This window comes from Haliotis cracherodii, unplaced genomic scaffold, assembly GCF_022045235.1.
Source record: "Haliotis cracherodii isolate W230 unplaced genomic scaffold, xgHalCrac1.p SCAF_3, whole genome shotgun sequence".
In the NCBI taxonomy this organism is placed as follows: Eukaryota; Metazoa; Mollusca; class Gastropoda; order Lepetellida; family Haliotidae; genus Haliotis; species Haliotis cracherodii.
This window is the reverse complement of record NW_027266286.1, coordinates 9,422,737-9,449,468: the sequence shown is the minus strand read 5'-3', so window position 1 is coordinate 9,449,468 and position 26,732 is coordinate 9,422,737. Positions and strand designations below refer to the sequence as shown.

The window sequence follows — 26,732 nt, the reverse complement described above, 5'->3', positions numbered from 1 at the left end:
GGCCAACAAGACAATTAATGGACAACAGTCTTATCACAGGGGCTTGTCTGTTATCAGGCCAACAAGACCATCAATGGACAACAGTCTTATCACACAAGCTTGTCTGTTATCAGGCCAACAAGACCATCAATGGACAGTCTTATCACACAAGCTTGTCAGTCATCAGGCCAACAAGACCATCAATGGACAGTCTTATCACAGGGGCTTGTCTGTTATCAGGCCAACAAGACCATCAATGGACAACAGTCTTATCACATGGGCTTGTCTGTTATCAGGATAACAAGACCATCAATGGACAACAGTCTTATCACAGGGGCTTGTCTGTTATCAGGCCAACAAGACAATTAATGGACAACAGTCTTATCACAGGGGCTTGTCTGTTGTCAGGCCAACAAGACCATCAATGGACAACAGTCTTATCACAGGGGTTTGTCTGTTATCAGGCCAACAAGACAATTAATGGACAACAGTCTTATCACATGGGCTTGTCTGTTATCAGGATAACAAGACCATCAATGGACAACAGTCTTATCACAGGGGCTTGTCTGTTATCAGGCCAACAAGACAATTAATGGACAACAGTCTTATGACACAAACTTGTCTGTTATCAGGCCAACAAGACAATTAATGGACAGCAGTCTTATCACACAAGCTTGTCTGTTATCAGGCCAACAAGACCATCAATGGACAGTCTTATCACACAAGCTTGTCAGTCATCAGGTCAACAAGACCATCAATGGACAGTCTTATCACAGGGGCTTGTCTGTTATCAGGCCAACAAGACCATCAATGGACAACAGTCTTATCACATGAGCTTGTCTGTTATCAGGATAACAAGACCATCAATGGACAGTCTTATCACACAAGCTTGTCAGTCATCAGGCCAACAAGACCATCAATGGACAACTGTCTTATCACTTATCAGGCCAACAAAACCATCAATGGACAGTCTTATCACACAAGCTTGTCTGTTATCAGGCCAACAAGACCATCAGGCCAACAAGACCATCAATGGACAACTGTCTTATCACGTATCAGGCCAACAAAACCATCAATGGACCACAGTCTTATCACAGAAGCTTGTCTGTTATCAGGCCAACAAGACCATCAATGGACAGTCTTATCACACAAGCTTGTCAGTCATCAGGCCAACAAGACAGTCGCAGCCAGGAAGTGATCCAGACCCAGCATTCATTGTGACAACCAATTCCCTTATTTGTCAACCCGAGGACAGATGCAGGAGTAGGGGTCAAGTTTCTGTGTGATCAGGAAAACATCACCCAACTGACAGCCTGCCCCAGTGGCCTACAGAAAGTGGCACAAAAAGGTCTAGGAAATCGATGTTCAATTTAGATTCACATGTGAAAGAACCACTCAATATTCATCTGTCTTCCTAGTGCGCATTTACTCTCAGGTGAACACATATATTTAGAAAACCTCAAAGCATGTGATGGAGTTATCAATACAACATGAATATTCACACAAGCTTGCAGCAGCTCTTCAGAGGTAAAGAACGCAATTTCCTGATTCTGTTGCATATTGAAAGGATCGTGCCAATGCAATGGCATTCGCAGGAACACAAATGAACAAGGAAAATGAACCGACATGGAAGTCATAATTTCTGTGCCGGCTGCTAGCAGACTCGATTCAGTCATCCCAATCTCACACAAAAATATAAGGAAAAGAATTTAAATAGATTGAAACTGAATCTTCTTCATATCAATGTTTTATAAATATGAATTCATTACACAGCAGATCAGAAGGAAAGAAGGAAAGAAAGCCAGGCATATTGGTTCACTCAAGTGAGTGAGTGAGTGAGTATGGTTTTACGCCGCTTTTCGCAATATTCCAGCAATATCACGGCGGGGGACACCGGAAATGGGTTTCACACATTGTACCCATGTCGGGAATCGAACCCGGGTCTTCGGCGTGACGAGCGAACGCTTTAACCACTGGGCTACCCGACCGCCCCTCACTCAAGTGAGTGAGGGAGTTCTTACACTGCTCTTAGCATTAAGGCTGTGGACTGGCCCAAGACTTGTATATCCTTTTTGTGATACGTATGGCAATATATTGAGGCTGACGTCGTCTAACAGTAATTGTACATGGAGATCCTAGTTCTACATACTAAGGTAAATATTACAATTACAATGTCAAACTCAGCATGGTCAGTTGCGGCCATTTTGTCGGCATGGATACTGTGAAGATAACAAGGTGAGAGAAACATCACTTCCACCTTTCCGTCTGTTTTGTCAATCAATTACACAGGGAAACATCATTTGTGAATGAACTTGTGTGAAGATTTTAGGTTAATCAATGCAAATAATAGGACAATTGTTAAATATTTTTCTACCCAATATTCCAGAACACAGAAAAGTTCCTGCAGTATGTATGGTTTGAAAAGTGAAAGTGTATTGCAATATCCCGGTATACCTTGCAGTCCTAGTTAGCATACTGCACCTATATTTGGGACATCAAGAGGGCTATAACGATTTCATGGATACTTTGGTACACACGATACTTGAATCGTCAGTTTGCGAGATAGCGATATGCTATAAATAGAACAGGAACTAAATGAGTTACCTCCCCAAATAGCAGAAGTAGTACAGTGCCACCTTTAAGCATGGCCCAACACAAGGACCTGGTTGCCGAGGAAATGCCGACTAACTGTTACATTTAATAACGATCCTTTCATTTAAAACTGTTTGGTGCTTGAGGTTTTCTTGTTAAAGTTTGGCATGAAGAACAAATGCTTTCTTAACCATGAAGCAAATCCATTGTATCTGGCCTGTCTAAAATGTTCACTAGAAGTTATGCTGACTTCATTCTCATCTTTACAGTCAACCATTGATAATCCAGTTTGCACCATTCCAATCATAATCATTCAGATAAATGAATATCCAGATTAACGAAACACATTTTTCACTGTTTCAATCAAACTTGAAATTCAATACTTTCACCTGTAAGTATAACACGTTTCAGTACAATATATCAATCGCTCAAGTGCTATATTTTGTATTTCAGCAGATGCCACATGAAACCAGAAAATAAATATTATTTTAAATTGCCACAATACCCGCCCACCTAAACCTATGAACATGTTGAATACCACCCAAACCACTCATCCATCGGTAATTCAAGCATTACTACGGGGAACAGCATCATACATTTTTTAACAGAGTGACAAAAGATCCGGAAACAGTCAACTGCCCTTAAATGACAACCAAGCATCTCTATCATGCTCTATCACTCTGCCTCATCCTCTACAGCGCCATCGCTGCCACGACCGTCACACACCTTCCACCGGTAGTCGGTAGTCGGCATCCAATCTGGCTCTATATCATTATCACAAAGTCTCTTAAGAATTCTATACCCTGTGTAATGAAATAAGAAGCAGGCAACATAAATCTATATCAACAGCCTGATAGAATCCAGCATGGCCTACTTGGCCATACACAAGAATTTGTTCTTATTGAATCTAATGCATTTCCAGCTCCTTAGAGAACAGACAATTCATGTTATTGGTCAATGCCGGCTGACTGTTGTATTGCTGGGAACTGTTCAAGCTGTCCGATTTTTTCTGACAATTTGATATTGGATGATTTACCTGATTTAGACAACGGTGCACTGCATGAGAACACTCTCACTGCTCTGTCCTGCCCAATTTACAACAAAGACATAAAAAGTATTCTTCAGACTTTTTAATGGATCGTTATTCTGATTATCCAGAATGGGGTTCAATGCCAGTTTTTGCAGTATTCCATGATTAGAGCAACATACGAGTAAAGAAGATCAGGCAACAAATTGAGCCCGTATGGGAATCGAACCTGCATCACTCTGTGATGCGAAAGCACATAAACCGATTGCCTAGTTAATCAACCATGGAATTTGATTCAATCTTTCAATTTTATAACAGCCATTTCCAGTGAAGCATGGCATGCCAGGATACATTCACAGACTTGAGGTATATTTGCTTTATGCCACTTCGTACCCTCTATGGCACCCTACTTGAGAAGGATCCATTACTATTAGCATAGATTTGTTCTTCCTGGTTGCCACTCGTTCCATAAACATCCACACCTAGCACCGGCTTGCTGTCATTGTGGTAATCTCATCCCTGTCTAAGTGTATAAAGTTAAGAGAGTCCTGTGGGCCTTGAGGTTTGCTGCATTCAGGATTATATATAATATAGCAATGTGCATGCATTTATGGATGTGTGCATGCGTGTGTGCGTGCGTGTGCGTGCGTGTACGTGAGTAACATACGTGTCTGTCTGCATGTCTGTTTGCAGTTGTTTTATGTTGAACAAGGGTACCCCACTCAGACACATCATACTGATTCCGAGCCAAGCAGTATTTGTTTTATCTCCCTAATGCGGGGTGGCAGGCTGAGTAACACCAAGTACCATCTTTTTGCATCTTTTGCTGTAGCACACCCACCTTCCGCTCTCTCAGGGTTAGAAACGAACAGTTTTTGTCCACTAGTCCTTATGATAACATATAGCCAATTTCTACTAATCCTTAGGATACCTTTACTATTGGGTCGTTTGGTAAGGACTACAGGATGAGTGCCAGTTTCTAATGCTGTCTCTGGGCAGACGCTGAGACCAAATCCACTGAGACCATGGTCACAGTTGTTAACTTGAAACATTACAGCTATGTCAAGCATATTCCAAGCACATCACAGCTGGCAGCCTCTAAACAAATGAGTCTGCACCAAGCTTGCTGATTTGCTGTCTATCACCGCACTCAGCAATATTCCAGCCATATGATGACAGTCTGTAAATAATCGAGTCTGGATCAGACAATCAAGGGAATGATATCATAAGCATCGATCACACAATTAGGATACGATGACAATCAGCAAGCCTGACCACCCAATCTATGTAGTCACCTAATTTAACTCTGCAAAGCAAACCTGTGAAGGACAGTTTCAGTACAATCCATGTCATCATGAAGACAAAGACGAACAGTAAGCCACTCATTGTTATAAGCCTGCTCTAACCACTATCATGAGGTACTGGAGACCTATTCTGCCTTGGAATCTCCACAGCAAAATGAACAAAAATATAGCTAAATTTCCCCAAGCTTCCATGTGTTTCGAAGATGTCCATACGAGTAATTCAAACCATCCAACCTCATTCAATTAGTAGTTGGTTCGGAAGACAGTCATTGAGTTCTAACGACGGCCATTATACCCCATGAAAGTATAGTTGTCAGCTTGCCCACACATGGGAAGCAGGTGGTCTGCTCAACACAAGGTGGCAGGGGAAATAAGCCACATTAGGTGATTAATTCCTGTGTGTAGCAGATTGATTTAGAGCACTGGAAAGTAGTCCAATCAGGATCTCAGGAAGCTACACTGACTTGCACTTTGTAGCATGGGGTCTGGCTTCCGGAACAAAAAGTGGCAATAATGTCTTCAAGCCTCCTTGAACAATGATATCACAGTCCCTGTGTTGTCCAACCATACAGAGTTTTGTACACCAGAAACGCACCTAATCATTGGTCAATAAAGTCTCTGTGTGGTCCTGTAGCTCACAGGATTTCATTGGAGTGAGTGAGAATGGTTTTACAGCGCTCTAAGGAATATTCCAGCAATATCACTGTTGGGGAACACCGGTAAAAGGCCTCACACATTGTAAAATTGAACTCAGACCTTCAGCATCATGAGCAAGTGCTTTAACCACAAGGCCACCCTTAGTAACCCTGGAATTCATTGGAATATCAACAAATCATAAATTTGGAAGTGACAATCATAGTGGTTGCTAAAGAATGAAAACACAAAATATCTTGTAAATAAATATGTCGCTTCATTAACGCATGTTTAAACACATAAATAAATATATAAATAGCACATGATTATTGGGAAGAAAATCACATATTCAAAATGGCTACTATGGAAGCCATGTTAATAATCAAACTGGAATTCTGTGAGCATATAAGACATTATTAGTGGGGTGATACTTTTAAAATTCAGTTTTTGGAATTGAGTGACAGAAATAATGCCGTATCATGAAAAATGTCCATAATAAAAAAAATATTTTCAACTGTATCAGAGAATTTCACAGCTGGCCCATATTATGAAGATCAGTATTTACAAACACACAATGTTTAAACGTGTAAAAGACATGCAATACTGTGTCATAATCACAACAGTGTAATTTCATATGGTATCAGATTTCTTTGATTTGAATCAGTGTCACTTAGCGACAAATAATGGCAGATAAAATCTGTCTTACATCCAATAACTTAACATAAAATCCACTACTGTCACATGGATTCAGTCTTACTTGAATGTCATGTACAATATCAATACATCAACAGCAAGCATCTTATCATCTTGAATGTGTTGCATGAAGAGATGACATTCAAATGTCACCAGTTATGTAATTGAGTCTTATCACATCAAATGTGGTAAGGTGTTTTAACTTTTAACCAAATCATATGTACAATTTACCAAAATATGGCTCAAATATTGTCAAATGAATTAAACATGCTAATTCACTCACCATCACTACAAAGTTAAGGTGGAGCAGTCAAACGATGACAACATGGCAGAACATTAACATTGACAGTGTTACCAGTAACTTGACACAATCCATCACTGTGAGAGTCAGGCACTATTTTTCAAGATGTTAAGGGATTTGGGGTTGTTTTTTTAAAAATAGTTTTTTAATCAGGAAGTGATTGTTATGGACAGAATTCAATTTTCTCTGTAATGTATAAATTGACAAATAATTTCATTGAATGCGCCAATCCCAGCATCCTGTAAATATTTGAGTCTGGACCAGGCAACCCAGTGACGGAAAGCACCATCACCCTCTCACCCCATCAGATACGATGACACAATGACCCAAATCACACAGCTTGACCACCCAATCCTAATTTTCATGGCCATGTCATCTTACAGCATACATTAGGTAGTGTCAACCTTATTTTCCAGTTGAGATTGACACAACATTCTCAAAGCTAACATAGTTGATAAATTCATTTGTCCCATCAAGGAAGAGTGTCAGTCTGCTACATTAGCTGCCTTACTATCTAAACGTTCCTACCAACGACCATTCTGCTTGCTTTGTCTGGAACCAGTAGGAGCGATTTGGTTACCATGGTTATAGGATCTGAATGCTGGTGTCCTTTGGAAATGAGCAATGTAATAAGAGTATATATGTCTGCTGAATGTCATTTGAGGAAGAACCAATTACACACGTCATTAAGTGACTGAAGTGTCCTAAATATATTTACTAAAAGCATGATGCAGTAACCATGACGATTGGACAAAACAACTGTTATTAACAAAAGCTTGTCCTTATCTAGAGTTACTTTCAGTCACCATTTAAACGAGCAGGATAAAGGCAATGAATTAATAAATGCTTGATACTGGGGATTTTGTCAGCAGCCAGTGTAAGAGACATTTAAAATAATAATAACCTCTCATTGGGTGGGGAGAAATGGGGTTTAATATTGTGTTCAAGATTATTGCACTATATAGCAACATGATCACCTTCTCATCCCATCAGATGCTATGACGCAATGAGCCAAAGTGTGCGTGTATTAACTGCTAGTCCTCATCCGGACTAATGCCGAACATAGTGCCAGCTCACGGAGATACCTGATGATGCCGCAGTTTAACATGAATACCCCACTCAGACACAGTATACTGACTCCGAGCCGACCAGTCCTTGTTTTAGCCCCTTAATGCTGAGCGCCAGACAGGGTAACAACAAGTACCATCTTTAAACATAATTTGGTATGACACTGATCATAACTGATAACAAAATCTCCACTGATTCCCAGCTAAAGAGTTTACCAAAGCACATTTACAAATTCTTCCTTAACAACCTTTCATCACATTATCATTAACATTAGAAGACACTGAAAAAATGTTACCAACGGCAACGAACCTGGTAAATATTTTACATTTATCAAAGAACCATAAGCCTCACACTCTTCCTTATCATAAAGATACAGTATTGGCCTATATTTTGCATCAATATTTAATAAGAACTATTAATGCTTTAATTGCATGTTTTGAACTTCCTGGGTTTAGGGACCTTGTAAGTCACACAAGGTTTGTTTTGCAAAGGAAATATCAATATGGAGCCATGAACTATTTAGCAATATAGAAATGATAAACTGTGACTTCTAGCAACAAGATTTAGATGCTTCTAGTAATTTTGTGGGCTTCAAAAACTGATATTAGGCCAAAATGAATTAAATGTTGAATTTCAACCCTGTCCGTCTTCACTACTAAACACCTCACCTCATATCACATTATTGTCCCCAACTACGGATGAATGAAATCACCATGTGTATTGCCTTGTTCCTCTACTTCATGGATACACCATACACCGGAGCTACCAAACATTCAAGATGCCTGCGTATCACACCTGTTGACACTCCATGTTTACACATCTCACACTCGGAAATAAACAAGAAAAAGAACATGATTCCCACCTCATATTTATGAAACATTGTAATGAAAACCTAATATTAATTAAAAGTTCTAGAAATTCTTCTTCGCTTAAGTCCCAGTATTCACAAGGCAACTTCACCTTAACAAATACAGGCCACGTTATGTAATTACTCAACTATTACTTGAACCAGCCGGAAACATTTCCCACTGAGCTCACTCCCACGCATGGAATGGGTTTAGTAACAATGTGACGACACAAAGTAGGTCTCCATGCTCTGAGGCCATCTTGGAGCAGCACCATCAGATGGGTCGCACCGACCTGGCAGGACCTCAGTAAGTTCAAGCCTCAAGGTCATACTGAAGACCTGCCCTACTCACTGGGCCAAGCAGTACCATTACCAACTCTTTCAGGTTACGATGTAACACTAGCAGCTATTCTCTCATGGTGATTCACACTGATTCTAAGGAACTTTTATTTGAGGGGACTCACATTCTGGGGACCTGATATAATACAAATCACCCCTCCAATGCCATTCCATTTGTTATAACTATACCAGCATGAATTGGGAAATGTGTAAGTCCAATTTAGACATTTCTACAAACATTTGCTGCAGACTTGGGGCCCAATAACAGCCTCTAGACAGGTCTAGATAAATCCCTGTCATTGCAATTTATTTAAGTTCGAGTAAAGTATGCTATTGGTTATTATAAACTTGTGGGTGGGAAAAATACCTATGTGCTAAAAATAGCATGCTGGTGTAAGCCTTATAAAGGATGAAACAGGGCATGGACAGGGGGCTTGACGGAAACCTGTAAGTTTCTGTTTTAACATCGATTTGAGGAATAGTTCAATTATATCCAAGCATGTCAGTTTGATGTGTCGGGAAAGTCTGAAGTGATGCACATCTAAATGTTTGACACTAGCTGAAACCCACAAGCACGGGTATGGTGCTGACAAACCTAGTAACATAATCACATTCAAACCCACGATCAGGGGTTTCTGGCACAGCTAAGGGACACGACTCCGCACAGCAAGTTGCTTCTGCTTCAACCACTGGGTCACCCATCACCCCCCCTCCCCCCAAACCCCTTTCCCAACCAATGGGAGAAGTGTAGAAAGGAGATGCCATTCCACACAGAAGAGAGAGCGAACTCACAAAGCTTGGTCTTAAGATGCTACTTGTGTGCTACTTACCCATTTGTTTCTCTAACTCGGCAGCTTCGTCCGGTGTTGCCCGCGGGATAACTCCAGGATCACTGAAGCTTGTTCGGAATAATGTTGCCATGACGAATATAAACAAGGCCCCTCCAATGGCGGGAATTGCTGGCGTAACTTCCACAGCCAGATACACACAGCTGAAACAATCAGGAAGTGGGATTAAATACACAACGTGGGTCTGGATTGTCTGCATGTACATGTGCTTATGTTTATATCATCCTTCTTCTTCCATCAAACATGCACAAGTGTTACACAAATAAAATGGATGATATCCACAAATGGAAAGCATTTCAGGAAAAATTAAGGAGAGAGGAAGTTGGGTTTTACCACCGTCTTAAATACAACAGTATTTCAGTTATATCAAGGCATGTCAGCTTAATGGGGTACATCTGAAGTGATGCAGGTCTTAGACGTTGACAACTTTGGTGAAACCCTACAGCTCGGGAGCTGACAATCCAAGGATCATAATCAGGGTTCACCTGGGATTTGAACCCATTATTAGTAAATTCAAGCTGTGCAAAGGTACACAACTCTGCACAGCCAATCATGGCACCTAAGAACACAGGGCCACCAATGCATCACAGCTCACTGAAATAGCATATAAGTGATACATAAGTTGGTCTAAAGATGTCAAAATAGATGAGGGAGTTGAATGGATGATACATGACATGTAGTTATACCGGCAAAGACTGCATGAACATGTACCAAATAAACAAGGGCCACTTGCTCATAGCGCTAATGCAGAGCTCCAGATAACCTATGTATTTGAGCAAAATACAATAGCATAAATACAATTTGCGTAATTATAATTTTTAAAAAATGGCAACTCACTGGTATAATAATACCAAATCAACTGGACCAACAGAGTTAAAAAATATTGAATACCCAAAGAAATCTACCAATTATCAATGTGAATGACAACTTGTGAGTAAATACACAATGGCTCAATCCATTACCAGTAGCGCTGGCTAAAGCTACAGTAAGTCGATGTTAAAGTAAGGGAGATGCTATAGTTGCAGTGCAGCTGCTACTAACACTTAGAGCAAGTGTACCCAGGCCATGGTCCTTTTTCAACTGTGATTTATGTACCACCCGTTGTGTTAATCTCGCGGTAAGATTGCTTTGGAATATTTGACGAGAAAAATGATAGGAATAAATGCAACATCAAACAATTCCCTGCTGACACTACACATCGTTCAGTCATTTTTCACAACTGAGTTCATCATGTTTATGGCTGTGCTGAGTCTGCAGTTTTACAAATGAGGAATGAAATAACAAGAACTTAGTCTTTTTCTTCCCAGCAAGTCTGTAAGTAAAATTCAGTTATGGAGAAAAACTCCCTAGTTGATCGATATGGGAAGAAATCCACTGCTTGTCATGGCATTCAAAGGACAACTTCAACAACCCATTCCTTTCATCTCAGTTTTTGCAATTTTGCCCTTACCAACCATTCTTCTTAAAGACTGATATCAGCCCCAAATATATATCATGCATTTATAGTGTTTTATTTTGTACACCAATCCTTATAATGGTTTAAGAAAACATCAAGAAATAAAAAAAGGGCCTAAACGTCAACTATGCTTCAAGCAGTACAATAACTCTGCGCCAAGTCTTGGGTCACCATGACCTTGCATCAGACCTCTCCATTATAAATGTAATCAGATTTCACCAGCACCTCAAAATAACCTCTCCTAGTAATATACTCTTGTCTACAATCCTGACAGCCAATAATGGCTTCAGACTTGACAAAAACAGTTTACTGTCTTCATGTTTATTCATGTTTGATCAACCTGCACTTTGTGACAATGTATTGAGAACAATAACTGTGTCTTAAAGGGACTAGCGGGCCCAGCAAATTTTATTAAAATCCTTAAATTTGTTTATCTGTAAATTGTGGTATCTCTCAAACAGGTAAAGATTAACCTAATTACACGCAAAGAATATCTTAGTTTGACACAAGTCACTAAGAGCATAAACCTTTTACGGCAAGCATGGGTTGCTGAAGACGAATTCTACCCGGATCTTAACGGGTCTAAATATCCATGAAGAGTTGTCACCACAGGTATGAAAGATTCATACCATAGTGGAGACACCACATACAAAATATAGTACTTCAAACATTGCCTGTTCGTATTTAGTTCTGTAGTAATATTGACAGATATATGCACCTGCAAGAGGCAGATATTTCATATCATTATCATGCTGAAGATGCATATCTGCTGATGCGACACAATTGAAAATTCTCTCAACTGCAAGACTGCATTAATCTCCAATCACATGGCTAAATAAAAGATGGAAATTTCTCATTTATGCACATGTGCAATCTGTGCCCACCATTTTTCTCTCTACCAGCACAAACTGGTAATTTCAATTAATTATTTTTAGGGGCTAATAATTTACATAGAGTCCCACTTACTGTTAGAGTGAGTGAGTATGGTTTTACTACGCTGTTGGCAATATTCCAGCAATATCACGGCAGGGGACGCCAGAAATGGGCTTCACACATTGCACTCATGTCCGGCATCGAACCCGGGTCTTCGGCATGACAAGCGAACGCTTTAACCCCTAGGCTACCCAACTGCCCCACTTATTGTTAGAAACAAAGAGATTCCGTTTCTCTATGTCCTGGCTGTAGCAGTTTAATCAAAAGACCGTTTTGGTTTTGTCACCACCCTGTATCAAAGCCCTCCATTACACATGTAGTTAGATTTCATCAACACCTTAGAGTAACCTCCCCTGCTAACATACTCTTGTCTGCATGCTTGATAACTGTCACAATGTTTATTCACTTTTAATTGACTGCACATCGTATTGTGTACATTCTGCATGCACTAAGCCATATCCAACCCAACTGAATTTATACATGTTATAACGCACCCTATTATCATGATAAACATGCAATTGCCTTGAAACTTGCAAGTGGTTGATGATCTGGTGTGGCTACCCCGTTAAGAAACTAATATCTCTGTATGGTTGAAACATTGTTGATGCGATCATGGGCCATTAATAATTTGACTCAAACTCACTCCATGCCGACAAAGGAAAACACAGGGGCTTCTGACAGGTGGTAAGGCAGCTGGTACCAAAACCTCTTGAGTTCGCCATAGCCCAAACTTGTTTACAAATAGCTTAAGTAGATATTAGTGTCAATAGGACAGTTATGGCTGAGCCTACCAGACAGAACGACAATTCACTAGACCAAGGCTTCAGACCTATGATGACTGAGACTGGTTTACAGGTTCAAAGACAGAATGTCCATAGGCAGTTTAGCTCAATACAAACCCAAACCTTACAGCATTTTGATAGTCTGCCATACAGACCCTGAAACAAATATATCCAATACAGCCCATGCAAGTCTATAATATTTAGCAAGAATTCTTGATTACCGCAGCATCAAAATGAAGAAAGTTTCTGGGCGCCTTTAAATTATATTTCATAACTTTAACAACTGTTTTTATCAGTAAAATATGTTCATCTCAGAGACTAGAAGTAGATGTTAGACAAGCATTTTGACAAGTCTGTCAATACATGATAGCTCCTTTTCAGGTGAGCGTGCTTCCCCATTTGTCCCCACTCGCCCCTTTCCGTAACCTGCAAGAAGACTCGTCCCCCTACCGATGAATGTGATATGCGAAAATATGACAAACCAATCAGAATGCACATATGACATCAAGTACTTCGGTCAAAGAATTCCCAGGAATATATTTTTATTTGACATTTGTCTTGCATCTAAAACTATACCCAAGATACAGTTAAATGTGTTCAATCACATTGTATAATACTGTAGGTCCTGAGGTGTCTTAAATAGCACCTGGAAAATATATATGATATAAGGGGGAAATATACGTGAATCATTACGCAACGAGTTGACAATTCTTTTAGCTATGCACGTTTGCGCTTAGATGGGACCCATTTGAAAAAATGGCCACAAGAGGGGCACGAGTCGCTATTCGGCTTGTCCTTGAATAACACGACTTGGTCACAACTATGTGCTTCCCTATCACTGGTACTAGAAGACATACCACTACTGTTAGTCTCATGCAGCACTCAATGATCCCCCAGTTTCATGGACACTCCGCAGCTGTGGAGCAGATCACTATGTGTGTTTTCGCAGCACATCATCAACAATGGTTATTAAGATGCCCAGCGTATTGCTGCTCCATATCAGGAGAACAGGTCAACCAGGCTACAAGCACATAATGCTTATTGGTTATAACCCATGTTTCTGATGCTGCTAAACAAATCACATATTGGCAGGCTATTTAATAGGGGAGGGACAAATTCACCAACAAAGTGTGTCATGGCTGTTATGTCACAGTACCTTTCAGAACAATGCAGCACTGTCATGCTATTGCAAAAGAAACCTGGGGTTGCAAAAGGGCTATATATATATATATGCAACAGCAAGTCCCATTGGCTCATCTATAAGAATGTTTGGGAATCTGAAGCAATGAAATGATACATTCATAGCTTTGTTATATACTGCCTTGTAAAATGGCAACAGCACAGGGCTATTTGAATCAGATTTGAAATTGTCATTGGACTTCAAGAATTTGTAGAGATGGAGCTATGATTAATTATTATTAATATATTATTATTACTAATAACAGCATGCTAAGCTTACATTCATTTTGTTGTTGATGTGGTTTTAGTCTAGGTCTGAAAGATAAAACTACTCAAATTCAAATTAATTATGAAACATGATCGCTACCATGGCAACTTCAGTTTGCAGAATATCACAAGACATATCAGTAGGGATCTCTTTATGGGATGCCATTTTTTTTAATTAACCAGCATTTTGGACGGGAAAATTCTGAACTGATATGAAACATGGATAACGTAGAATCTTCAGCGTGGGTGCAGCTGTTTTCCATCAGGTAATAACTCAGTCACTTTGGGTCTAAAATATGTACACTATGCATTAGATACATGAAATATGCATTACGTGAGTCCGTGAACTGATTTCTGTAAAAGCATCAACTTTCAAACAATTTCTAGCATTTCAAACATTTAACAGCTTTCATGAAAATGATAAATGTTCTTAATCAAATTAAATTTCAGGTGTGTTTTCAGGAAGATAAATCATTACATACGACTTGTATCTAATCTAATTAATTGTTCATAATTTTAAGACATTTTTCCATGAACCTGTTTTCCTTCTTCATTTTGTTCCTATATTATTAAATCTGTATAAAGTAACAATCCAGGTACATGATAGTAGCCTGTAAATAACAGAGTCTGGGCCAGACAAACCAATGATTGATATTACGAGCAACAATCCATGCCTTCAGGATATGATGACACACTAACATCCAAGTCACCAAATCTAACCATCCAATCCATAAAGTTGCCTCGTTCGACCAACATGACGACCAATTCTAACCTGGCATCCCCACAGGTTCTCCATGACCTGATCAACCTACCTTAGAAACCTAATCACCACAAGGTCCTGTCCATTACATGAGTGAGTCAGTATGGTTTTACGCTGCTTTTAGCAATATTCCAGCAATATCATGGCTGGGGACACCAGAAATGGGCTTCACACATTGTACCCATGTCGGGAATCGAACCCTGTCTTCAGCGTGACGAGCGAACGCTTTAACCACTAGGCTACCCAACCGCCCCCTTGTCCATTACATCTCCATCAGAGAGGAAACTCATTTTAATTATACAAATAGTACAAAATAAATAGTTGCACCTGTTCATATTGATTGAATAGTTCTAGTAACTAACAGCTTGAGCCTACACATGGTAACATGGTACAGACAATTGCGTCCCGCCCACACACTCCACTCTGCAGTCTGTAACTGAAAGCAGAATGTCCATACTTGACATGCCTCGTCACAAATACGATAAACGCCTCACTCTAACAGTGAGACACCGGGGAGGTAAATGAGCACATGATGAAAACTGTTAATTAAAAAGCTCCCCGGTATGCTCTACGCCATCTTGAACATATCACATGGAGATCAGATATGCTTGGAACAAACACAAATTTGAGCTTGCTTGATTAGAAGTCAGGCTTGCCAAGTCATAAAAACAAATTCATTTCATAACACCAGAAGATAAAGTCACGATATATCATAATCAAATCTGCCAGGCATTTAAGAAAAATAAGATAGTAAAAGACTGGATGCTACTTGATTTCAGATTGGAGACACAAGAGATTTACAGAGGATCTTCAACTGAAAGAGTTATCTTGTCGAAAATTGGAACTTTTGGAAATCCTCATTTTCTTAAATTCGAAGTTATTTTTATTCAAATTGCCAAGTTACTGAGTACTAAAACTTAAACTTGTGAGTAAACCTAAGTGGGAAGTTGTTTATTCCAATTTGAGAAGACCTACTGACATTCATCACAGCCAAATATCAGCCTCTGAGAATAAATGCCTAGATACATGCCTGGTGACATTATCACAGTCAGACACAAGACTCAAATAGAAGAGCCAAAACAAGAACTGCCTGCCTCCCATGGAGTCTCCTGGGGTCATGTTCATAACACACAGACCCGATTCATGTTCCACAAAGCGATCTTAGCACTTATGAAAATGATCGTAACTCCCATACTTAAATAATACTAGTCGCAGCCCTTAGAAGATCACTTTGTGGAACAAGGCCCAGGTAGATAGAAAAGACATGTGTGAAAGCTGATACAATTGTGTTTGGCTATTGTATTTCTATTATTTTGTTGTTGTTTAATGCTGCAACCAGTAATATTCCAGCTATATGATGGCGGTCTGTAAATAATCGAGTCTGGACCAGACAATCCAGTGATAGACATCATGAGCATCAATCCACGCAATTGGAACACGATGACATGCATCAACCAAGTCAGCGAGCCTGACCACCTGATCCCGTTAGTCGCCTTTTACGACAAGCATAGTCACCTTTTATGGCAAGCATGGGTTGCTGACCACCTGTTCTACCCCGGATCTTCACGGGTCGTCACAGAACAGATGGGTGATGTCAGTGGTTCACCATCAAAATACTACAATAGATAACACAAGCTATATAGAGTATTTGCCTATACAGGGTTATAGTATGGTCTCCAATACATACCAGGGAGAGAAATCAACCCAATTAGTGAAAACTACGATAATATATAGGAACAACCCCAAAATATTCAAAATTCTACCAGCCCTCGAAACACCTTTAACTTATGGTGAAATTGACTCAGGCTTCCGGGCTAGTGCCAATTTCAACCCCTGCATACACTTTCGGTAATCTTGTATCAGAGGAGAAATCTGTATATCGGCATGAGTCTCTTGACTAAAAACCAGTCTAAGGAGACAAGGTAAGCTAAGTCCAACCATATGACTCTGATTGTGCTCTTGTTGTGTATCCAACATAATGAGATTTAGTATAACAGGTAATTGGAACAAGTCTCATGACAAGTGTCTGTTTCTAACCTTGAGAACAGTAAACACCCATTCACCGACTAATCTGAAACTGATGCTAAAACAAATCTGGGCTGTAAGACAGAAGAGTTTTTGGAACAGATACTGTAGGTCAGCTCAACCTGCCATGCTGAATGACTGATAGAACCTGGAGCCCACTTCACCAGTTACATGTGTACCCGTAGGCTTCCTTGTGAAGTTGGTTAACCATATCACGTTTTGCTGATCGGTAAACTGAATGCTACCAGCAGTTCCGCCTGACAGCAAGGCTAATAGACCTTCGAAGTGTTGGTGCTTTTCAAACAGCTTCAATCTCTTCCTTCAGCCTTTTCAACAAGCAGCGATCAGCTTCCAACAATGCATGTCATGGACTTGGCTTTCAGTCAGAGTTTGTCGTTGGTTACTTTGCAACAGTGTATCCCAGACGCGTTCAAGCTGCACCCAGTAACTAGTTATTTCAAAGTGTTCTGGTCCTTCATAATCCTCAAAGGCTGATCCTTAAAATCCATGACAATTAATTGTTTGTTTGTTCTGTTTGTTTGTTGTTCAACACCACACTCAGCAATATTCCAGCTATATGATGGTGGTCTGTAAATAATCGAGTCTGGACAGACAGTCCAGTGATTGATATCGTGAGCATTGTTCCACCCATTTTGGATCGATGACATGCATCAACCAAGTCAGTGAGCCTGACCACCCGATCCTGTTAGTCGCCTCTTGAGTGAGTGAGTGTTTGTTTAATCCCGCACTCAGCAATATTCAAGCTGTATGGCGATGAGTGAGTGAGGTTTAACAGTATTTCAGTTATATATCATTGCATGCTTAGGTATAGTTTTGAAAAACCTAGAAGGCGAGGTGAAATTATTGCACTTACAGCATTCAGGATTATTGCACTTACAGCGCCAGGCAGGGAAACTACAAGTCCCATTTTTTTGCGTCTTTTGATATGACGTGGCCGGGGATTGAACCTCTGATCGTCCGATCTCCAGGTAGACACCCTTTCAACGAGAATACGAAACGGTCCTGTCACAATGTTAATATACATTTCACTGTGGTGATGAGAGAGACAGAGAACATGGTCACCATGGTGATGCATCGCGTGATACAACACACTACATCTTAGTTGACCCTCATTAAATGTCCACATCTAATCCTCAGTACAAACTTCCCTTTCGAGATCAACTGACAAACCAATATTGGAAATAAAGGTGTTCATATCACGCTGACAAGAATGGAATGCTCGATCACATGGCAAACCAATCGATGTGACCCCAGCTAGTGCGTAAATTACACGATGATTGATGCGAGTGTTGGCAGGACAAGACCACTGGTCTGAGACTAATCAGAACCATATGACCACCTTCTTGTTGATGGACTTGGGTCTTTCTGCCCGTTCATCATATCACATTAACCCTTCAACTAGTTCTAGTGAAACACCTTACAGCCTTCGAGCTGCAGGATAGACCAGGCCAGGCCAGAGACCTCTGATATCGGTACATGGTCTCTTGTCTGGCAAACGTTTTACCTTGTAGAAGAAGAACAATTTCAACTTGAATACAGGAGTAACGATTCACTGAATGTTCACTGCATGGAGCTACTCTGTGCATATTGTGAACATATTTAAGAAATAAACGACGAGTGGGAGTTGTTTATTGTACAATAAAACAATGCAGGGAACATATACCATGTGTAATCATTGGTTTCTCTGCGTATTTGTTGTTTTTACTCCCTTGGGTACAATCTATTGAATATTTTTACAGCAATGAGTAGACATTTTTGTAAAAACATAATTCTTCTTACAATTCAGGTGACTTCTAATCTGTGTTTGTTTATGTAAACTCACAGCATCTAATAAACAACAATTAACAACACGTGAGACATTTTAAGGGTTTTGAAACGTTTCATGTGTATTTGCATGCCAGCAACTCAAAATAAATCAGTTAATGGTGATCTAATCTGCACATTTTATGTACCGTGTTCGATGTAATACGTGCCCAGGATGCTCTCAAAATTAGAAATAGGGGTCTCTTATTAGAATAAAATTTTGGTGAAAGAGTTGAAAGATCATAAATTGTGTGGTTTATGCTGACAGCCTGAAATGATACAAAAGAAAAGTCTGTGCGTTTTATACATGACAGATGTATTTTTCCAGAATTTAATTGCCCATAATTAAGGGTGCATATGACACACGGGTGCATTTTATACATGAATGATTAAGTCTTGTGTACACTGATCAATTGGAAGGGTGCTAATTGGGATTGTTCACTAGCCAATATATTAGCAAATATCGCCGTGGGCGCTTATTTGAGCAGGGGGCCTATTACGTCGAATATGGTAAATGTAGTTTATCTGGAGCCCTGAATTATTCCCTTTGAAGATGCAACATCTCCTGTAGTAAGTACTGAGTTATCACATCTTGATAAATACCTACAAATCACTGAATTTACTATAATGTTGTGGTTGTTCTATATTCATGCCATCTGACAATGAACAGGTCTCCTACAGTGTATAACTGTGTGTCATGACTAGTCATATACATAGCGTATCACATGACAACAGGTGTATTATATTATGACAACTGAAATACATAGTGTATCACATGACAAGTGTATAGGACACGTCAGTCCTCATGTGATCAGTTCCATGGCCCACAAGACACAGCTGCCTGTTGTTTGTTTGTTTGTTGTTTAATGCCACACTCAGCAATACTCGAGCTGTATGACAGAGGTCTATAAATAATCAAGTCTGGACCAGACAATCCAGTGACTGACATCATGAGCATCGACCCACGCAATTGGGATCGATGACATGCATCAACCAAGTCAGTGAGCCTGACCACCCGTTAGTCGGCTCTTATGACAAGCATACTTGCCTTTTATGGCAGGCATGGGTTGCTGAAGACCTATTCTACCCCGGATCTTCACAGGTCCCCCGCTGCCCATCACTATAGACGAATTTAAACAGTACACACTTCTGATATTGTTCATCAAATTGCCAACTGGTAATAAGCTAGATATAGAGAGGTTTATAACACCTCATAAAAAACCCAGGGACATCTAGGGGCCCCAATAGGCTCCGACTGTACCGGTACAATAACATGATAACGTGATACTGATGTGATAATCAAACATGGCGTCTCAGCAACCAGTCTGAACCATCTGTTCACCCTCAAAATAATCATTTCCAACTTCTTCACCAAGCTGCCTTTCGATAACAGGAATTTTTCAAATTCTTTCGAACGTGATTAAAAATTCAGAAGCTAATGTGTGGGGGTAGGTTCCTGTGAGATGGGGAGGGGGGGGGCTTCCTGCTTCTGGTTTCTATCATATGCCTGGCAAGTTTAAAGGTTACGTCTCATGGATACAGATGACAAAATGTAAAAAATATGGACAGGAAATATCAGCTGCCTCACTTTACTGTGAAAGTGCTCAATGTTGGTTTTCAAACCAGCATTTTCCGATATTGATAAACTGTCAAAATCGAATATTACCATGGAAACAGAATGTTGTTTCTGTTACATGTAATGGAAGACCTGTTATTACATAACCCAATTTAAAATTGTTTACAAAATAATGTAGTGCACAAAAGACATGTTTCATTATGGCTTTTTATCTTTACTTCAGTTCGTATTTTTATCAACTCAACACAATACATATTGAAAAAAAATACATTCAAATTTGAAGTATACTGTACTTTCAGACATTTGATTTTATTCTAATTCCATCCTAAGTGAAGTTTGTTGCTTTTTTGTTTAACGCCGCACTCAGCAATATTCCAGCTATATGACGGCTGTCTGTAAATAATCGAGTCTGGACCACACGATCCAATGATTGACAACATGAGCATTGATCCATGCAATTGAGATCGATGACATTCATCAACCAAGTCAGCCTGACCACCCGATCCTGTTAGTTGCCTCTTACAACAGGCACTGTCGCCTTTTACAGCAAGCATGGGTTGCTGAAGATCTAGTGTACCCCGGATCTTCACGGGCCCATCCTAAGTGAAAATTCTACTCATCTTCTGATCTCATTCCAACTCATTTAACATACATTGTTCAATAGCATTTACCAGCAATAACAAGCACTTTCCTGGTTGTTGTGTTAATTAAAGCACATTACCCTAGCAACAACCATAAAAATTTCAAAATTGAAAACTTAAAACTATTAAAGCCAAATCAATGTGTGTGATTCACCCACCTAAAAATACCCAAGTACATGCTTACATCATTGCCTTGCAACCCTCCATGATGCATTTCCTGCAGATCAATATCCATTGGAGAAATCAATTACTAATCACACTGTTTACTTGCTGCGAACTTGGTAAATGACGCCCAAGAGGTTCACTAAGCCATCTTGTTTGTCTGTTTGTTTATTTGTGGTTTAAGCCGTACTCAGCAATATTCTACCTGTATTAAGGTGGCCTGTAAATAACGGAGTCTGGATCCGACAATCCAGTGATCTAAATTGTGACCCAATGGTGCCACACCATCGGGGTTAGACTAACGTCTAGTTTCTGAAATGAACACATTTTACAGAAAAAACAGTTGTTAAATTTTAGTTATAAAATATAATAAAAAAGAGCCCAGAGACTTTCTTTATATTCAGACTGCAGTAATCTAGACTTGCCAAACATTATAGACTTGCACGGGCTGTATTGGATATATTTGTTTCAGGGTCTGTATGACAGACTACTTTGGGGTAAGAGAACATGCTGTCAACAAGTCCGAGTCTGACAACCCGATCCATTGGTTACATGTTGGGGACCTATTCTAACCTGTAAACCCACAGGGATTCGAGCCATTTGGTCAGATAACATAGGCAACAGCAATGGTCCATACTATCTCAATAACGGGCATTTCAAAAAAACATGATCACAGATCTTTTGTATGGTTTGAAACCGCTTTTTGCAATATCTCAGCTTCATAAAATGTACCTATGTTGGGAATCGAACCTGGGCCTTTGGTGTGATGAGCTAACACTTTACCACTAAACACTACGCCACCATCCCCCATTCAGGAGTGCAACAATTACTGCAATGCATCAGTAGGTTCAAATATCAAAAGCAAAAATCCTTGCTGCACTATCAGTATGTTGATAGGTTCTAATAAAAAAATTTATTTACTTTTCCAAATGTTTTGATATTTGATAACATTTCTTATTATACATATGGAGCATTTATTCAGAAAATGATCACACATGAATAACAGACAATAATCAGCAATTACTCTGAGCTATATCCAAAGAACTTCAAGATCAAACTGCTGATTGTATGACAGTACTTCATCAAACCATGCAACATTTGGGCTGATACTGGAAGAAGTGTTTGTATCTGCAACAGCCTAGCAGAAACAACTTGAACTATCACAGAACTATCACAGAACTATCACAGTACTATCACAGTACTATCACAGTACTATCCCCACAATAAATAGGTCTTCAAAATTCAGCATTAATAATCAGGGGTTCAAAGCAGCCATTTTATCCAGCTGATACTCCTTTCTGTCTAGCATGTTCCTGAAAGGGTTGATGGCAGGCAATATATGTCTACCTTCACTGGAAGTGGAATGTTTACGTCCAAAATGTCTGAGCCTTGCACAATCCAATCAGCCCTCCCGTGTAAATTACAGGAGTGTCAGTGTGTGGTCAGTGTCTGGTCACAGTGACCAGTTCACTAACACAACATATTTACTCTATGTGAATCATATTTACTACGTATTTTTTCTGCCTTAGTTATTTAAGCCAATCAGACAAGTGATTCATGCTTAGTATTTGTACATAGCACATTTGTCAGCAATAGCAGCCTCATCTTGCTTCAGGAATCAATTTCTCCTTCCACAATCAATACTGCCGACGTAACTGGCCAGTAACTCATCATAGTTCAGACAGCTCATTGATCAAGCAATTACATGTATTTAGTATTTAAGACGGTACAAACATTCAAAATATAGGTGAATATACATGGCATAATGCTTAGTAATTAACAGAAAGAATACCAGTTGAAAGAGTGATTGATACAAGTATTGACAAAGTTACAAATTCATCAGAGCGGAATAATGAGATTCGGCTCATTGTTATGACTGGAAGCACACCGTTACTGCATGTGATTATCATCATAATGCTTGGAGACCTTAGGATATTGTATCATACTATGGAATCATCATGATGTTTTATACTGTTATGTTTTGATTTTGAATGCCACATTCAGCAATGTTCGAGCTATATGATGGTCTATATGATGGTATGTCGACATAATAAGCGCCCTGGGCGCTCTCAAAATTAGAAATAGGGACTCTTATAAGAATGAAATTTTGGTGAAGAAAAATCAGAGTTGAAAGATCGTAAATTTCGTGGTTTATGCTGACAGCCTGAAATGATACAAAAGAAAAGTCTGTGTGTATTATACACGACAGAATTTAATTGTCCATAATTAAGGGTGCATATGACACATGAGTGTGTATAATATACGAATAAATAAGTCTTGTGTACATTGATCAATCCGAAGTAATTGGAATTGTTCACTAGCCAATATAACCACAAATATCGCCGTGGGAGCTTATTACTACTATAATATTAGAGCGGGGCGCTTATTATGTCAAATACGGTAAGTCTGGGCCAGATGATCCCTGTTGTGGTGGTCCTTGATGACACACATTCGAGTGAGTGAGTGAGTGAGTTGCTTAATGAGTGAGTGAGTGAGTTGCTTAATTCTGCATCAACAATCTTGCAGTTATTCGCAGAGAACCAAGTCAGTGAACCTGATCACCCAATCCAATTCGAGGCCCTTCACGTCCAGCAGAGGTTGCTGGTAAGCAATTCTGGCAGGGAACCCCTAGAACCCACACAGGGTTACTCAGATTAGACAATTACGGCCATATTTGAAATGACATCCACCGAGATGGAGTGAGTGAGTATGGTTTTACGCCGCTTTTAGCAATATTCCAGCAATATCACGGCGGGGGACACCAGAAATGGGCTTCACACATTGTACCCATGTCGGAAATTGAACCCGGGTCTTCGGCGTGACGAGCAAACGCTTTAACCGCTAGGCTACCCGACCGTGCCTCACCGAGATGGAAGAGGGATTAATAGTATACATGTACTTCAAGGTGGCATACTGACGTTGCAAAGGCCACACATTTACATGGTTACTGAGTGACCCAAGGCACAATTGAAAGAATTTATTTCCTTCCTCATGCTTGTGAATTTCTGTCACATGGTTAAAAACATTCAGCTCATATTTCTCCTTCTTTCTTGTCCGAATCTTTTATCTACATATGATGGAAAAGTAAGCCATACATAAGTTAACCTAAAATATACCTGCCACTATGAAAATTTGATTTGTCATTAAAAAAACATCCAATTCTGAATCACTTCAGATGTTCTGATTGGTCAATCATGTTGTTTGATTGACAGGTGGCAATTGAGTAATTGTCTCCCAATACCATGAGAGTACGAATGCTATGATAATATATTAACATAGAAATTAAGTCACTAAGGCCCAGTCTCTTTAAAACATAGCTCTCATGTCTAAATCATGTTGAGCTGTTTGAAAAAAACTCAACATATATATCAACATATCCCAAAATTAACTGCATGTTCACAATCTGTTAATGCTCCATGATACAACTGACAGCTGATCTAAGAACATACACATGCTGTGTGGGCACACCAGTCATGACAGGAGCGCAATCAGACCCAGCTGATCTCTCCATTACAAATAACACTTTGGTGAACGACAGCATTTTAATAAATATTCAGATAAAGACAAGCAGTTTTCTTTTCATATATCTCTACATTAGGGTGCAGAAAAACCAAAAAACAACAACAAATCAGATCTCCAGCAATGATATTTGAAAAACTAGAGTCAGTTTATTATTCTAGCGTGAAAAAACCTGCTATCCACTTTTAGATTCTTGTCCAGAACGAGAAATAAAATGTTTTCATGAAAAGATTCATTACTTGTATGAAAAGAGCCCGAGAACCAAAATATCATTTTTTCATCAAATCAAGAAAATACAATCTTTTCCAATCCCATCACCTGATGTCACGTCTCAAAATTATGTGAACTTATGAAGATATATTCACACATCTCAGTTCTTAATTTGAGCCATTCTGTGGAGATTCAGGGGCTTAAGATTCCAACCTAATTACATTGAGGATTGTGTGGTGGCCAAGTGTGCCTTGTCTCATTGTGTGGCATTGCACCCTGATGGCGAAGAACGTTGTCATTAGTTATACCACCCCTATACTTGATAATATATTGTATATCGCCCTCTATAGTATGACCCCAACCACCCTGTAGAATCTTTCACAACCGATGCTAATTTTCATACCTCATGTTACTGCAATAGGGGCTGAAATCATCAGCAGAGAATACACAGCAGAAAGTTCTTGGAAATGATACAGCAAGGTCATGATACGAAACATACCATGATACATAGGTCATGATATGATACACATCGCGATACACATACATACGTCAAATCTCGTGGAAACTTCTGGACTAATAGTCTATAAGTATTTCAGAGCAGATTAAGAGGAAAAGCTACCTGTGGACACATATTTATAGTGACTAATATTTTAATAGTGAACTTGAAAGGCTAATTACAACAAATTTTGCAATAGTTGAGTCACAAAAATGCTGGGGATCATTTATTGAGTAGTAAGTAATTTATATCAGCAAGTGTATCGTCTTGTATTGATACAGAAAAAAATGTATCGTGTATTGTATCTTCGAATGAAAACTCATGATTCACCAGTGCACTGATGTATCGTTTCACCCCAACTAAGTTCGGAGTTAGGTTTTGTGAATGAGGCAACTCTATGGATCAGGTGGTCGGACACAGTGACTCGACTGATTGTCCCTTTGAACATTATAAATATGAATCACTGGTTCAGGTTCTGCCAAAAACTTTAAGTCCGCAAGGCCGAACACAGCTCTTAAAATTATTTTCAGTAGATTTTAGTGTAATCATACTATTATTAGTTGAGCTTACTAGACCAAACAGAATTTTATGAGACTCAGGAATCAGACGAGTGGACAAAGTCCCAGACTGATGGTGTGTCTGGAGCAGACTCAATCCATAGGCTCAGGGCCTGGTTAAACATCAAGCAACTAAAACTAATTCTTGCCTGGTTCCACAAAAACTGCAAGTCTTGAACCACTGAACCAAGGAGATGGAGAACTTCCCATGAATGATGGCTGATGGATGACCCGGAGATCCCACCCCGCATGACTCAAACTCAAAGCCTTTTGGTGACCTAGCTGACCCATATTTTAACTCCAGTAAAACAGCCATTGATTTGGCCACAAAGTTCCAAAGAGAAATCAATTTGATGAAATTGGTTGCATTTTGACTTGTTGTCTCTGTTGCCTATTTTAATTTGGTGGGACATGGTTTGAGTGTGAAGATGGCAAGCATACATGTTGACTGTGTTGACTGTAGAGGAGTTGAGTCGGCAGTGTCATTAAGCCTTGTTGAACTTTAATTACTTCAGTATTATCCAAGTCTATAAATTTTCATGCCCAATCTTATTAAAACACGAATTCCAGTTCATGGTGACCTCCATCGATGTTTAAAGACCTCACTGTGCAGTCAATGCTATAATAGACAGAGTTATTGGAATCAAAACTGCTTGTTCATTAAATAGTATGTTATATTAACATATAACACCATATCGATCAAAAAGGCAGAAT

General features: G+C 39.5%; 1 protein-coding gene across 6 annotated transcripts in view; it reads right to left on the bottom strand.

The window, feature by feature from the left end:
- The window catches only part of LOC139475045 (palmitoyltransferase ZDHHC18-B-like), a 92,021-nt gene that overhangs the window by 53,476 nt on the left and 11,813 nt on the right, over positions 1-26,732 (bottom strand). For all 6 annotated transcript variants that reach the window (XM_071258270.1, XM_071258269.1, XM_071258268.1 and 3 more), the window contains one exon: positions 9,614-9,774. In XM_071258270.1, the coding sequence (XP_071114371.1) occupies positions 9,614-9,774 (161 nt within the window). The remainder of the gene's footprint in view (positions 1-9,613; positions 9,775-26,732) is intronic.